The sequence below is a fragment of the Bubalus bubalis genome, chromosome 1 (assembly GCF_019923935.1).
Source record: "Bubalus bubalis isolate 160015118507 breed Murrah chromosome 1, NDDB_SH_1, whole genome shotgun sequence".
In the NCBI taxonomy this organism is placed as follows: domain Eukaryota; kingdom Metazoa; phylum Chordata; class Mammalia; order Artiodactyla; family Bovidae; genus Bubalus; species Bubalus bubalis.
This window is the reverse complement of record NC_059157.1, coordinates 91,080,938-91,095,798: the sequence shown is the minus strand read 5'-3', so window position 1 is coordinate 91,095,798 and position 14,861 is coordinate 91,080,938. Positions and strand designations below refer to the sequence as shown.

Genomic DNA, 14,861 nt, shown 5'->3' with positions numbered 1-14,861 from the left:
ATTGTACAGTAGTTTGAACATTGTTTGACATTGCCCTTCTTTGGGATTGAAGTGAAAAAGGAACTTTTCCAGTCCTGTGACTGCTGCTGAGTTTTCCAAATTTGATGGCATATTGAGTGCATTACTTTAATACCATCATCTTTTAGGATTTGAAATAGCTCAAGCTCAGCTGGAATTCCATCATCTCCACTAGCTTTGTAGTAATGCTTCCTAAGGCTCACTTGACTTCACACTCCAGCGTGTCCGACTCTAGATGAGTGACCACACCATTGTGGTTATCTGGTTAAGACCTTTTTGGTATAGTTCTCCTGTGTATTCTTGCTACCTCTTCTTAATCTCTTCTGCTTCTGTTAGGTCCTTACCATTTCTGTTCTTTATTGTTCCCATCCCTGCATGAAATGTTCAGTACTATCCTTACCACCCATTAGATACACTTCTGTCCCTCACAGGGACAGATTTCAGCCTACGCCAGGATTAGATTATTTTCTGATTACAAAGCCACAAAGTGAATATGAGGACCAGGATGTGAAGACTTGGGAAATACACAGTGGAATCCTGCTGTGTAGTTGCCTTGTAGAAACTGCCATCTATTAGCGCGTTTGTATACTCTTCTTGTTCTATGAGCATTTTATTTTTGGTCCTCTGTATTAGTTTCCTAGGACTTCTGTAACAGAAGATTACAAATTGGGTGGCTTTTAACAGCAGAACTTTATTCTGTCATAGTTATCGAGGCTAGAAATGCAAATCAAGATGTTGGTAGAGCCATGTCCCCTCTGAAAGTTCTAAGAAAGAAGCCTATCTTGCCTCTTCCTAGCTTCTGGTGTTTGCCAGCAATCCTTGACATTCCTTGACTTGTAGATGCATCACTGTGGTCTCTACTTCTGTCTTTATATGGCCTTCTTTCCTGTGTGTTTGTGTCCTTGTGTCCAGATTTCCCTCTTTTTATAAGGACACCAGGTATTGGACTTTGGGTAACCTAATCCAGTATGACCTCATCTTAACTTGATCGCATTTGTAAAGACCCTATTTCCAAGCAAAGTCATATTCCGAGGTTCTAGGTGGGCATGAATTTTCAGGGGACAGTATTCTACCCAATACCTCCCCTCTCATTACTACATAGGGCCAAGAAGGATTAGCTGCAGAGAATCTACATATTCCAAGGTCACAGATTCATGCAAAATGTCTTGAATTTTCACAGCAGCAAGGAAGTTATTGATTCTCAAAGCAATATTAATTTACCTGGAAACTGAGAGACTATGCTTTTTGTTTTTCAACCTTCCCTTCATCTTCTAGCTAAACCTTATGCTTTTTCATATAGATGAGTTCATGGGTCATTTCCAGTGATTTCTTCTATTTGTGGTATCTTCTTTACCATTTGCCTTTTTGTAATTCAGAGATTGCCATTCACCACTGAAGAACATGCAGTTTTACCATGATAGGATGGAAGGCCCATCTATGGTCAGTTCTTATATCATTTTTGACTGGTTTTTGTCCTAAATAATTTTTTTAAATGTCACTTTCTCTCATCCCATGAATTGAAATTGGAATTACTAAAGCCAAAATACTGTTGAGAATGGCCTGAGGTGGTGTGGGGCTGATATGTTTTCATGATATTAACTTTCACAAATCTCAAATGTTCTTAGACTGCTCTTTTGTGGCTGTACTCATCCCTGAGGCTTCCACCAGTTCTTCTCTATACTCTGTCTCTCCATCCCATGTTCTCAGTGAGGTGAGGGTAGGAGTAGGGTATGCAGCCTGATGTGTGGAGTAGAGGACCATGACAGCAGAATAGGCTTGGTGGAAATGAATGGTACATGAAAACTGTTTAATTTAGACCTATAATACATAGATTTTAAATCTTCTACATCCTTCTTATATAAAACAGGTCAAGGCTCACCCAGGTCACTGGATCCTATAATTTGGCTCTGCATTTCAAAGAAATTTGACAAAAGCTATCATCAGTTAAGGGCGAATCAGAAACTTTTTGTGATGTGGGTGGTGATATATTTCGGTGATTCAGGAAGGGGATTATCCCATGGTACTTTGAATGGGAGACCCTTATTGGAGGGGCTTCTTATACCCCAATTCCTATGTTTTACCTTTCCTTATACCATTCTCTGGTTTGTTTGGTATTTTAGGTGATCAAGCCAACCCTTGTAAGTTTCAAGCATGCAATGAATTTTCTGAGTGTTTGGTCAATCCCTGGAGTGGAGAGGCGGAGTGCAGATGCTACCCTGGGTACCTGAGTGTGGAAGATCTGCCTTGTCAGAGTCTCTGTGACCTACAGCCCAACTTCTGCTTGAATGATGGGAAGTGTGACATCATGCCTGGACATGGGGCCATTTGTAGGTATGTTGTAGGGAGAGATTTTGGCTTCACAAGGTTAGAGATACTTCCTCTGAAGAAAGAGATCTGTGCCTATGATGTTAGGATGATCACAACAATTTTTATTAGAGAAGTTATATCTAGGTAATAGATGTGGCAGTGGTTTAGCTGCTAAGTCATGTCTGACTTCTGTGACCCCATGGACTGTAGCCCGCCAGGCTTCTCTGTTCATGGGATTCTTGTTCTTCCAGGCAAGAATACTGGAGTGGGTTGCCATTTCCTTCTTCTTCCTGATCCAGGGATCGAACCCAGGTCTTCTGCACTGCAGGCAGATTTTTTCCCAACTGAGCTACCAGATGGGTGCCATCTAGTTCACATGTGAAGACTGAATCAGTTAATAGGCCTGAATTATACCCAGTTCAATGGGTTATTTTATCTTATGTTCTACAAAGCTATAAGAAAAACTTTGCCTAGTGTCTTCTGGAGAGTACTTAGAATAGTTGGAGATCTTTGTGTAATGGTTTTTAGTGGTGATAACAAGGCGATTGCTGCTCAAATTGTGTTTTGATATATAATCAACACTTTATACTGTATCTGAAACAGAGGAGTTTTATTGTTCTATTTGAATTATGTTTTTAACAGCTTTGGGCTGCTCTTAATGCACTGGGACGACCCAGAGGGATGGTATGGGGAGGGAGGAGGGAGGAGGGTTCAGGATGGGGAACACATGTATACCTGTGGAGGATTCATTATGATATTTGGCATAACTAATACAATTTTGTAAAGTTTAAAAATAAAATTAAAAAAAATTAAAAATAAAGAACAGCAAGTATTTAAAGTTGTGATATTTTAAGTATCTAATTTCTATTTTTTAAAGGTAGAGTCAAAGAAAATATAGCAGACAGATGAGCAGATTCAGGCAGACTTCCCTGGTCACTCTACTTAAACAGAGCAGAACCAACCATCCTCCCTGCCACATCCAACCAAAGTCACAAGGTGTGAAGGAGAGGATGCTGAGAACAAGCAGGGGGGACCTCAGTAAGAGGACAGTCTGTGAATTTCAAAAGGGGAAAGTGTTGGCATCAATGTCAAAAGCAGAGGAAATAGGCGGAAATGACTCAGATTTTCTGTATGTAAAGTTTGGCTATAAAACTAAGAGGAAAAATAGTCTCTTGACTTTCAAAGAAATGAATCTGATTTTATAAAGCAGTGATTGCTGCTGTGGGAATTGAGGATGCTTTTACATAGTGTGTGGCCTTGTAGTTTGGAGGATCTCTGCAGTGTGGTGGAAGGATGTGAGGCGTCTGGGGACCTGGGTTCTAGACCAGCTCTGTTGTTGACAAATTGTGTGATCTAACTCCAATTTTTTCCTTTATCGAAAACAGGCCTGTTTTTCATTATCCATAAACAACAGAGTTGACTAGACTACTTTCTATAAGTCTAGTTATTCTTTTATCAGTCTTTACAAGTAGTCATTGAGGACCTCTTGAGTCTGTGCCAGGCATTATGCACAGCCTTTAATCTTACTCACCTCTTTACTGAAGATTCCTGTGGTCAGCATTTCTCTCTCTACCTGTGCTCAGTCCCACTGAAGGTTCTGCTGTTGTTACTTTCAACAGAGTGATTTCATTTGGGGCTTGGTCACTTCTTGTTCCAGGTGCCGGGTGGGTGAGAACTGGTGGTATCGTGGTGAGCACTGCGAAGAGTTTGTGTCTGAGCCCTTGGTGATCGGCATCACCATTGCCTCCATGATTGGACTTGTCCTCATTTCTTCTGCTGTAGTCTTCTTCATCATCAAGGCTCTTCAAGCTCAATATGTTAGGAGGGAAAGAGGGAGACCCTCCAGGTAAATAACAACAGTTTCTCTCTGATGGAATAAAATATTCCTTTTATTCATTCATTTTGTACTTTATGTATCCTGAGTACTGGAAGGGGTCTGAATGGAGGGGAGAGGGCTATAAAGTTGAGAAGAGACATGGTCCCTGTCCTCAGAGGGTGTCAGTCTGGAAACAAACATAAGCAACAGTTTGAACAACCTGCTAGAATGCCTAGATGAGTAATTTGTTTTCCCTAGGGGAGGGCAGCTTAGATGTTTTAATGATGGTTATGATATTTGACTGGACAGAAGAGTAGATGTTTGCTGCAGGAGGTAGATGAAAAACTTTCTAGCCAGTTGAAGGAATAAACAGAGAGGCATGCATGAATCTCACTACACAACGGAAGAATGGCATCCTTGAGTGGGGCCAGACTGCCTGTTGCGTGGTGCAGGAGGGGTAGAAAGGGTGATGGAGATAAGCTGAGGCCCGTGTGAGGACCAGATCTATTAGTTTGTTCCCCTTTGGCTCACTCCAGTGGTAATTAGGCAGACTTTACATCTAGGTAAGAATCTGACAAGAAATAGAATCTGATTCTCATTTTAGTTAAGTATAGGTTCATTAATAGAGGAGATAGAACCTATTCTACTTGCTAGACTAGCAATCCAAGGACCTTTTGGTGTAATGTGATCATAGTCACTGGCTGTACTTTGCTTCTGTGCTTCCAGGTGTGCTTCCGGTCTAGGTTACCTCCACTCACCCTCTGGCTTGGCTGAGGAGGCACTGCTCCTAGTTTCCTATAACACCCAGAACATAATTCTGTTATCATTCTTACATTTTTTATTGGTTCTGAATTTTCATTGGACCATGATCTTGTTCTAGAGAGATTCAAACAAATTCTTTGTATTGTCAGCATCTTAGAAAATTCCTAGGCACACAATCAGTGCTCAGTAAATAGTTGTAGACCTGAATTGAATTTAATTGAAGCCCAGTCCCCCATGAGTTTTTATTTCTGTTACTTTCTTTGTGTGGTTAAACACTGATTTTTTAAAAAAAATTATTTATTTTTAATCAAAGGATAATTGCTTTACAGTATTGTGTTGGTTTCTACTAAACATGAACATCAATCAGCCATAGGTCTACCCATGTCTCCCTCCACTTGAACATCCCTCCCACCTCCCCCCTCCATCCCACTCCTGTAGTTTGTCACCGAGCCCCAGCTTGAGTTCCCTGAGTCATACAGCAAATTCCCATTGGTTATTTTACATATGGTAATGTGTGTTTCCATGTTACTCTCTCCATATATACCACCCTCTCCTCCGCCTGTCCCCCACCCATGTCCCTAAATCACTTCTCAATGTCTGTGTCTCCATTGCTGCTCTACAGATAGGTTCATCAGTACCATCTTTCTAGAGTCCACGTATATGCGTTAGTGTACATTTGTTTTTCTCTTTCTGATCTACTTCACTCTTGTATAAGAGGCACTGTGTTCATCCACCTCATTAGGACTGACTCAAATGCGTTCCTTTTTATGGCTGAATAGTATTTACACACTGACTTTTAATTTGTCTATGCTGGGAATAATGATGCTATTTCCACTGATTTTAATGAAATGCTTAATATTTAATATTCCTTAAAATTTAACATTCCATTAATATTAATAAAATGCTATCAGCATAGTTCCCCATCAACATTCATTAGGTACCAGGCACTTTAGGGCAAATAAAAAATAAAGAGACAAGGAACTGGCCCCACAGGGCACTTATCAAGTAGTTGAGGAAATTATAGTGATAACAAGTTGGTAAAGAATATTTGAGATTGATCTGGATCTTTTCCACAGTCACTCCCCTCCCATTTGTATCCAATTAGTCTCTTTTTCTTCCTCAACAGGAATTTTGCTCCAGGTAAATAGTCTCCTGAATAGCTGAGCATCCAGAAAAGAACCTGAGTCAATTATACTTTTCTTTTTGTGGCTCCAGCAGGCAGCGTGATGGCCTCTCATCCGTAGAAAGTGCCGTGAAGCACAACCCCGTATTTGAAAGTTATGAGGCCGACCTCGAGCAGTATGAGGGCCCCTACCCTCAGCGGCCCTTCTACAGCTCCACAGACAGAGAGATGATTGCTGGTCTGAGCAGGGAAGAGATCAGACAAATGTATGAGAACAGTGACCTTTCCAGAGAGGTAGGAAACTTGGTTTTTTTGTTGTTGCTCTGCTGGGGTGTGTGTGTGTGTGTGTGTGTGTTCATGTGTATACTTAGGCTTCAAGAAAGAATGGAAATTATTTCATGATTAGTTTTTTTCCTCATGACACCTCCCAGTCAATGTGATATGTAGCCAGGATATAGTTCTGTGTTGTATCATATTTCCTACCCAGTGATTCCTATATCGTTATTAGCAAATGTCTTCCTCCTCCCTTAGAAATGTTAGCAAATGTCTCCATACTCCTTAGAAATATATGTCTGATTTATTCAGAGCAGTTCATGTAGTAGCCACAACTTCCACCTTTTTTTGAAAAGTCTGTTGTTTTCTGTAGCTCTCTCCTGTACCATCCAGAAAGCTACAGTCTCTTATAAAAATTAGACCTCTTTTTTAAAAGGCCATTAAAGTTTTTTTTTAATGTAATGTATGGCTTTTTTTTTTTTTTTTCTTCTTCTTCCTTCCTTCCTCCCTCCCTTAAAGGAAATCCAAGAAAGAATGAGAATTTTGGAACTGTATGCCAGGGATCCTGAGTTTGCAGCTTTTGTCAGAGAACATCAAATGTAAGCATTTAAGAGAGTACCTGCACCCGGATTCTAAACAGTTTGCCTTACAGTAGGGCCACGAGTGTGAATACATAATTCCTGTCCATATGACAGGGGTTTTGTTGGTAACCAGCGTTGTTGAGTTCTTTACAGTTAATCCACATCCACTCTGATTCTGCAGTTATTCCTTCTAGTGCCTTTACAAGTTGAATGTTTCTTATTTAAGTTTTGTGAGTGCGGAAAGGAAACATCAGAGAAATGGAGAGTCTTACTCAGGATCACAATGACAGCAAGTGCAGTGAAGACTGAAAACAAAGACACTCTGTGTTCTGGACTAGAGCTTCCTCGCTCTTTCATATTTTCTCTTATTAACATAGAGTCACCTGTTTGAATAGCCAAGTGCTCACATATTTTAACATATACTTCCTTTCCTATCTCTGTAGATCCTTTTAGGTATACTTTGAATGAGGCAGATCTCATTGAAGTGTGTCTCTTGCTTCTTTCAACTTCACCTTACTTTTCAATATGTCTTTTTCCATTACTTTTTTCAGCATACATTTTGGGCAAGTGTCCATAGTTTTTTTGTCTTCCCTTTGCATCTTACGATCCATAACAAGACGTAGGTTACAAAAATACAATACCCTTGTAAAGAGACCATTTATAGATGTTAACTGAGCGTAGTGGGTGGGATTATTATTTGGTTTTGATATTTGGTCCTACAGCTGCCCTTTGAAAGGTGCTTCCTTGTGGATGGTTCTCACCCAGGCCAGATAATGGCACCTGGCTTTTAGAAGAAAAAAACTAGAGCAATTCATGCCTGCTTATAGAAGAAACTGATAAAGGATCAACCACACATGTGGTTCTGGTTGGAGCCTCTGCCCCTTTGCTCCAAATCCCCTTTCTTTGACAGGCAGCCCCTCACTCATGGTTCCTTTGATAGGAACGGATGGATTGACACCAAAGGAAACTAAGGAAGATGCTTTTCTAGTTCCATATGCATGGTAGATACTCCTTTAAGAAGAAAACTCTCTGAACATCTGACTTGGCCAATGGGAGTTACTGCAAACCTTGCTTGAGTGCTGTCAAAGCCATATTAATAGGATTCTACCTTTTAATCCAGAATATCTGCTAATCTCTGTATCTCCAGCCAGTAGATGACCTATGGCACAACTTCAGTGGTATCCAATAGAAAGAACATGACTGATTTTTTTTTTTAATCTTTCCTAAGACCCTTTTATAAGCCCCTCAGAGCCATCTGTGTTTCCTGAATTAAAAAGGTATCTCATCTAGGCTAAGAAATCCAGAGAGGAACCAGGAGAGCCTAGTTAGGGACAGCCAGATTGACTACATGCTTCACTTTCTTCTGGTAAACTGTTTGGCATTAAAATATATGAAAAAAAAAATCATATAACAAACAAGAGTTAAACAAGATCCAGTGAAACAAGAGTGTTCACACAGGCACTATAACCTTAAGGGGATTGTTCAAAGTCAGGAGACAGCATTGAAAAAATGTTAGGGACGTGACCAGTACATTTTCAGTTTTCATGTAGTCTGGAGTTTTCATCTACCAAGTAGCTCATGAAAATATTACTGGACTTGGTTTAGGATTCAGTAAAAATATTACATAGTCTCTGTAGACTGGATTTTTTTTTTTAATTTAGCAAAGCACAGGACAGCTTTCCTGCAAAGAAAGGATTGGTAATTTTAGGAAGATAGTTTGACAATACATTTCAACAAAAGTTCATTTCAGTACCTTTTAGCTTTTTTCAACTAATTGCTCTTTGTTTGTTTCATAGCAGGGAAGAGCTTTAATCAAAACTCATATTTGCAACTGATTAGAAGCCTAGAGAAGATGGAGATCACTCATTACATCATATTAATTAACCTGGATTTGGAACTCTGTTGAAAGAAGAGTTTTCTATTAAAAAATTAAATTCGGGACTCAAAATTTTTTTCTAGTTTAAAATTTTAGAATTTGGCCAGAGATGTGATGGTATTTATATCCACAAAGACCAAAAGCTGTATTTCAGTTCAGTTCAGTTCAGTCACTCAGTTGTGTCTGAACATTCTTTTGCAACCCCATGGACTGCAGCATGCCAGGCCTCCCTGTCCATCACCAGCTCTTGGAGTTTACTCAAAGTCATGTCCATTGAGTCGGTGAAGCCATCCAACCATCTCATCCTCTGTCATTCCCTTCTCCTCCTGCCTTCCATCTTTCCCAGCATCACGGTCTTTTCAAATGAGTCAGCTCTTCACATCAGGTGGCCAAAGTATTGGAGTTTCAGCTTCAGCATCAATCCTTCTAATGAATATTCAGGACTGATCTCCTTTAGGATGGACTGGTTGGATCTCCTTGCAGTCCAAGGGACTCTCAAGACTCTTCTCCAAGACCACAGTTCAAAAGCATCAATTCTTTGGTGCTCAGCTTTGTTTATAGTCCAACTCTCACATCCATACATGACTACTGAAAAAACCATATCTTTGACTAGACAGACCTTTGTAGGCAAAGTAATGTCTCTGCTTTTTAATATTCTGCCTAGGCTGGTCATAGTTTTTCTTCCAAGAAGCAAGCATCTTTTAATTTCATGGCTGCAGTCACCATCTGCAGTGATTTTGGAGCCCAGAAAAATAAAGGCTGTCACTGTTTCTGTTGTTTCCCCATCTATTTGCTATTTGAGGTGATGGTAAGCTATATTTAAAGGGACTCAAAACTGTGTGAATTCTGAAAAGTTTTCTATAAGGAAGAAGCCGGGTCTGGGAATTGGGGATTCATTTGCTATCTGCTTCTGAGTCTCTGAGGGTATCTCTTAATAACTGTGCCTCAGGTTTCACAGCAGGAAGACAAGGTGAGACTCTTACTGGACGAAGTAGGCTTAATAGCTGAATATTTGCAGCATGTTAGTTCAGGTGGAATGAAAAGCTTGGAAGTAGTTTTAACATAGTTTATGGTCAGACATTCACCTAACTGAAATATTAAGCCTTTTTTGAATCAAACTGTTGAAGAAAAAGCAACCTTTTTGCTGGAGGATAGAGTTAGGCCTGTACTTTGTGCTTCTACCCGAGTTTTCAGTTTCCGGATCCTGTTAATCAAAACCACATTATTTTGTTAATTATGTTAATATCCTGTTTTTTAAAGCTGTCTTGGCCAACACATATGTATAAAGTTTAGAGGGTTCTCCTTAGACTAAAGATGAGTTCAATCAAGTGGACAGGGAAGGAGAGGGTGTTGGGTCAAGACCACAGTACTGAGAGTATACTTTGCTGATTGATGGGTATGCTGAGTCAGAACAGATGGGTTCCCTGACTCTGCTGCTGCTACCTCACCATGTTCTGGGCAAACCTATCTCCTCTAGTTCCTGGTGTTTTAATTTAAAAAACAGTATTTAACTCCCTCCTATGGTATAGGTTGGCTGCTTCTTTATGAATACCTTGTATCTAAATTCACTCCTGCTTACATAAAACAGGGCAGGACTTCCATTGCAATTAAAATAACTTTTTTTTTCTCTATAGGTAGGAAAAAGTGGCCTCTTATATAAATTTTAACTAAAAATGGAAGCTTTACTCTATTTCCTAGCACTTTGTGAATGGTAGCCTTCGAGGGGGCACGGAGAGTGCCCTATCGCTCCTAATATTGAGTTGTGTATGCAAATAGGCTATTATTGATGCAGGCGTGTTTCATGTTAGGTATCTTCATGTTAGTCAAAGATAATCTTTAATATTTTGGTTTCTTTATGACCAGATACTATTAAGCAGGGATAGATTGACCATGAGCTAAAATACTTGGTTCATTTTTTTTTTCTCAATTTAATGATCGCCAATTTCACTCATTATGAAGACACCAGAAATGAAATTGCTGGAATGAGTACATGCCACAATAAAGCTATTGAAAGCCTTTAAGATGTCTAGGTATTTTGCAAAGTATGTATGGGTCACAGGTTTTATGAGTGTGTGTTTATATAGGTTGGTATTTCCTGTTTCCTGGGATTCTCTTTCATTCCCTACTCACATAATAGATTCTCTAAAAGTTGTGTACATGTGGCGGATTCATTTTGATATTTGGCAAAACTAATACAATTATGTAAAATTTAAAAATAAAATTAAATTAAAAAAAATAAATAAAAGTTTGCAATAAATCAATCAATAAATAAATCGAAGAAGACAAGGAAAAAAAAAAAAGTTCAGCATAGGTACAAGCCACTGCTGGGATATTTTCTACTGTGCTCATTTGAAAGGGAAATGATATTTATCTTTAAAGCATTGTAAATATTAATGACATTTGTCACTACTTAATGCTTAATTTTATTTGTAAAACTTCTAAGATTTCTCTGTTGAAGATTCTAAATTTGCTTGTTATAGATGAAAAAGAAAATTTGTTTTTATTAACTCTAACCCAGTTAACCCTAGGAAGCAACATTTTAAATGAATGTCTGCTTGCCGGCAGAGTCTAGATGGACATGATTTGGGTGTAGAACTGGCCACCTTGTGGAACACTTATGAGAAGCACGAATGGGGCTGAAGGAGGATTGTTGTTTCCAGAAGCCAATCAGTGAAGTAAGAATTCTGACATATTTCTGAAGAGCAAATCTCTTGTTGACTGTGCAAATGTCTGCTCCACATCTGTTAATGGAAGGAACTCCTGAACTCTCAGTGTGAGACCTGAGCTCCTCAGTTCAGGAATAAAGACTTTGGCCTTACCTTTGTCATCATTGAACCACAATGAGAAACACTGGAGAATGAAGTTTCCATGGTGAAGACCCTCTGCTGTTCACACTGTAAGGGCTAAAAGAGCTATTGGTCTTACAGGACAAACTATCTTGAAAGAGCTTTTAAAAAGAACTTTTCCCTTGGGACTTCCCTGGTGGTCCAGTGGTTAAGAATCCACCTTGCAGGGCAGGGGATGAGGGTTTGATCCCTGGGTTGGAAAGATCCCACGTGCCACGGATTAACTAAGCCCGCGTGTTATAAACTACTGAGCCTGTGAGCTCCAGAGCCTGTGCACCACAACTAGAGAGTGCATGGTAAAGAATTCAAGGTGGTTTTTTGTTTTTGTTTTTTTTGGTTCAGAAGGTGCTTTGGAGTCTTGCAGATGTAACCTTTATAGTTGAGTATACATACAGGATTCTTGGGTTCTGGATAATGAGAAATTTATTTGGTATGTAGGACTCCATTTCCACATGGCAGTGGTTTAAGGGTATTTGTTCACAGTTATGTGCTGTAAAGTCCCATTTACTTCACATAATAACACAAGTGCAAGTTTTACCTGATTTTAATCCCACCCTTTGTTTTTTCTTTTCTTCAGTATCTGGTCATCATGGCTTGGCTGCTCCCCTTCTCATACTTTTTTTTAATCACATAGTAAATTGTAATGTAATTGAACAACCCTCATTTATTAGTACTTCTGACAAAAGATGAAAATTGCACAAATGTTCTTTGTAGGCTCTAAAGCCATGTTGACTCAAATGTGTACCTGATCTATTTATTTGCATTCTTTTTTTGGTAAGTTTGCCTTCATCCATCTCATAATTTTTAGGCAGTGGGCATCTTTGTGTCATTTCCATGTTTTCAATAATGGATACTTTGACATCTATCAGCCTGTGAATTGAAGTTTCATTTTGAAATGGGAAAACAAGGTAACATATTTGCTCCATGAGGAAACAGCTGATTTAGGAGAAAAACTTACCTTTATTAAGTTGAAATATTTTAGCTAAGAAAAATATGGGTCATTTTTTTTTCTTAAAATGTTTCTAACAATTCCCAGTAGAATGGGTGGGGCCAGCCTTTCAAATTTACAATCCAGCTGCAATGAGTCATGCCTCCTAGCTCATTCTATTCCCAAGTGTGCAATGAATGCAGAAAAATGGTGTGACGGTCATAATCATCAAATCAGTTGCATTGTGTTCTCCAGAAGAACCTGGCTGGAGGTGAGAAGGTGGGAGGGTACCAGAAAGTAACTGATGATGTAAAGAATATAAATAGAAATTTCCTTCAGTCATGCATTTTGTAAAACCTTAACATTATCTGTTTGATTTAACAAGACACAGGTTAAATCACTCCCCTTGGGGTAATAAGACAGAGTAAAACACACAACTTACAGCTACAGCCTAGTTGAAATGATTCCTTATCCTTTTTTCCTTCACTTAGTTACTTTTTTAGTGGTTAAGGGAGTAAATAGGAAAAATGTAACCATAATATCAGAGAATAAGGTATAATTATTTATGTATGTGGACTGTGATGATTATGAAGTGACTGTACATACCATAATATATGTTCAATATGAAGTGTGGATAATGAAAGATTTTTCTGTTTCATCTTGTTTATGATGACACTGTATTTAAAGTATGGGTCAGATAAGCTCATGTTACTGTACTGTTTGCTTGACATGCTCTAGTCTTAATACTAGCTAATTAGAAATAAAAATTTAACAGTCTTTATGTATATGAAAGGTCTTTTTTCTCATGTATAGAGTTTGCCATTTTCATTATTAATAAACTTCTCTTTCAAGAATTTCCCTACACTTTTGGTCAATTAGAAGGAAACACTGTAGATTGTAGCAGTAGTTCAGTTGTAATTACCGCTCAGAAATACATACAGTGTGAGCATGGTGTGGGAGGGATAGTCTTGGATTAATCTTTGTGAAGTGAGAGTCTCTGAGAATTGGAGACAGATTCAGAGCCCAATTGTTGCCCCGAAATTTGTTGATAGTTAATGATGCTGAGTTATTATTTGGCCTCTCTTGAACTTCAGTCTCTAAAGTCTTAGAAACTTTCATTTTTTCCTCATTTGCTTAAGGCAGGGATGGAAGGAAAACTGGTGGAGTTGATTAAAGAAAGATTAAGGGTGAGCAGCTAACACCAGATGGTCTATAACAAGAGAAGGAACTGGTGACCTGTCTACAAGAGAACAAGAAGTCATGAACATGGTATAAGAGCAATGTAAAGCAATTCTGCCTGGGTAGGTCAGTTACTGCTTACCTAAGCATCAGAAACCTCAACTTAATGTTTTTTCCCCTGTTTGCATGATGTCTTGCTGGCAAGATGGCATGATGATGTCCTAAATCAGTCTTAGGAAAGAAAAGGGTGGTCTTGATTTGACTCCAAAGACTGTTATAAAAACCCAAACTGGGAGAAATGTGTCCAATAAATACCTATTGATTAATTAATGACCTAGTTTTAGAAGAAATAATCATAACCTGTTTTTAATAAAAGTCTGGTCAGGACAAGGCCTAGTTACTCTTTGGTCATGTGTTCACCCTGCTGCACCTTCTGGGTACTTCTGAATATATGTCTCATCTGAGCTAGTCCTTGATGGACTATGTCCCATGACATGTAAGGTATCTCACCAAAACACACACACATCTTGTGTTCCCCTTTTTTAATACAAATGAATCTGTGCTAATATAATAGTAGATGTTAAGGAATCATATTTTTCCAAATAACACCAATATTGTATGTGGTATTTCTGTAAGTAATTTATTATTCCAAATGAACAACCACAACTGTCAATATTGCACACACTGTGGCAGATTTGGGGAAGAATGCATGTTTTTAGCAGGTGGGGCTTTGAGAAAGCCTCTAAAAAGAAGCTCTATCTTTTATGCCTTTTTCTGTACCAAGTATGTGCTTCCACTCCACTATTAACCAAGGTTGTGTTGTAATTTTTATCTATATTGTTGTTCAGTGGCTAAGTAACGTCCGACTCTTTGTGACCCCATGGACTGCAGCATGCCAGGCTTCGGTGCCCTTCACTGTCTCCTGGAATTTGCTCAAACCCATGTCCATTGAGTTGGTGTCCATTGGCCATCCAACCAGCTCATCGTCTGGACCTCCCACTAAACTGAATTCTTTGATGTCGGGACCACATCTTGCTTACTTATTATTCACAAGACCGAAGTGTGCTTGATTAGAGTTGGTCTACAGTATTCATTCAATTTGCTTGAGATAATGGGTCATATGTATTTAATGACTAGCAAGCAAATTAAGTA

General features: G+C 38.9%; 1 protein-coding gene across 8 annotated transcripts in view; it reads left to right on the top strand.

Moving 5' to 3' along the window:
* IMPG2 (interphotoreceptor matrix proteoglycan 2) overlaps positions 1–13,307 on the top strand; it is a 78,686-nt gene extending 65,379 nt beyond the window's left edge. For 3 of the 8 annotated variants that reach the window (XM_025282967.3, XM_044941236.2, XM_045165321.1), the window contains 5 exons: positions 2,139–2,349; positions 3,983–4,171; positions 6,119–6,320; positions 6,819–6,898; positions 8,677–9,025. In XM_025282967.3, the coding sequence (XP_025138752.3) occupies positions 2,139–2,349; positions 3,983–4,171; positions 6,119–6,320; positions 6,819–6,898; positions 8,677–8,692 (698 nt within the window). In that variant the 3' untranslated portion in view covers positions 8,693–9,025. Of the gene's footprint in view, positions 1–2,138; positions 2,350–3,982; positions 4,172–6,118; positions 6,321–6,818; positions 6,899–8,676; positions 9,026–11,321 lie in introns of those variants that run through there. The other 5 variants (XM_025282999.3, XM_025282978.3, XM_025282989.3 and 2 more) reach the window with 5 other exon arrangements.
* Positions 13,308–14,861: the final 1,554 nt, after the last annotated feature.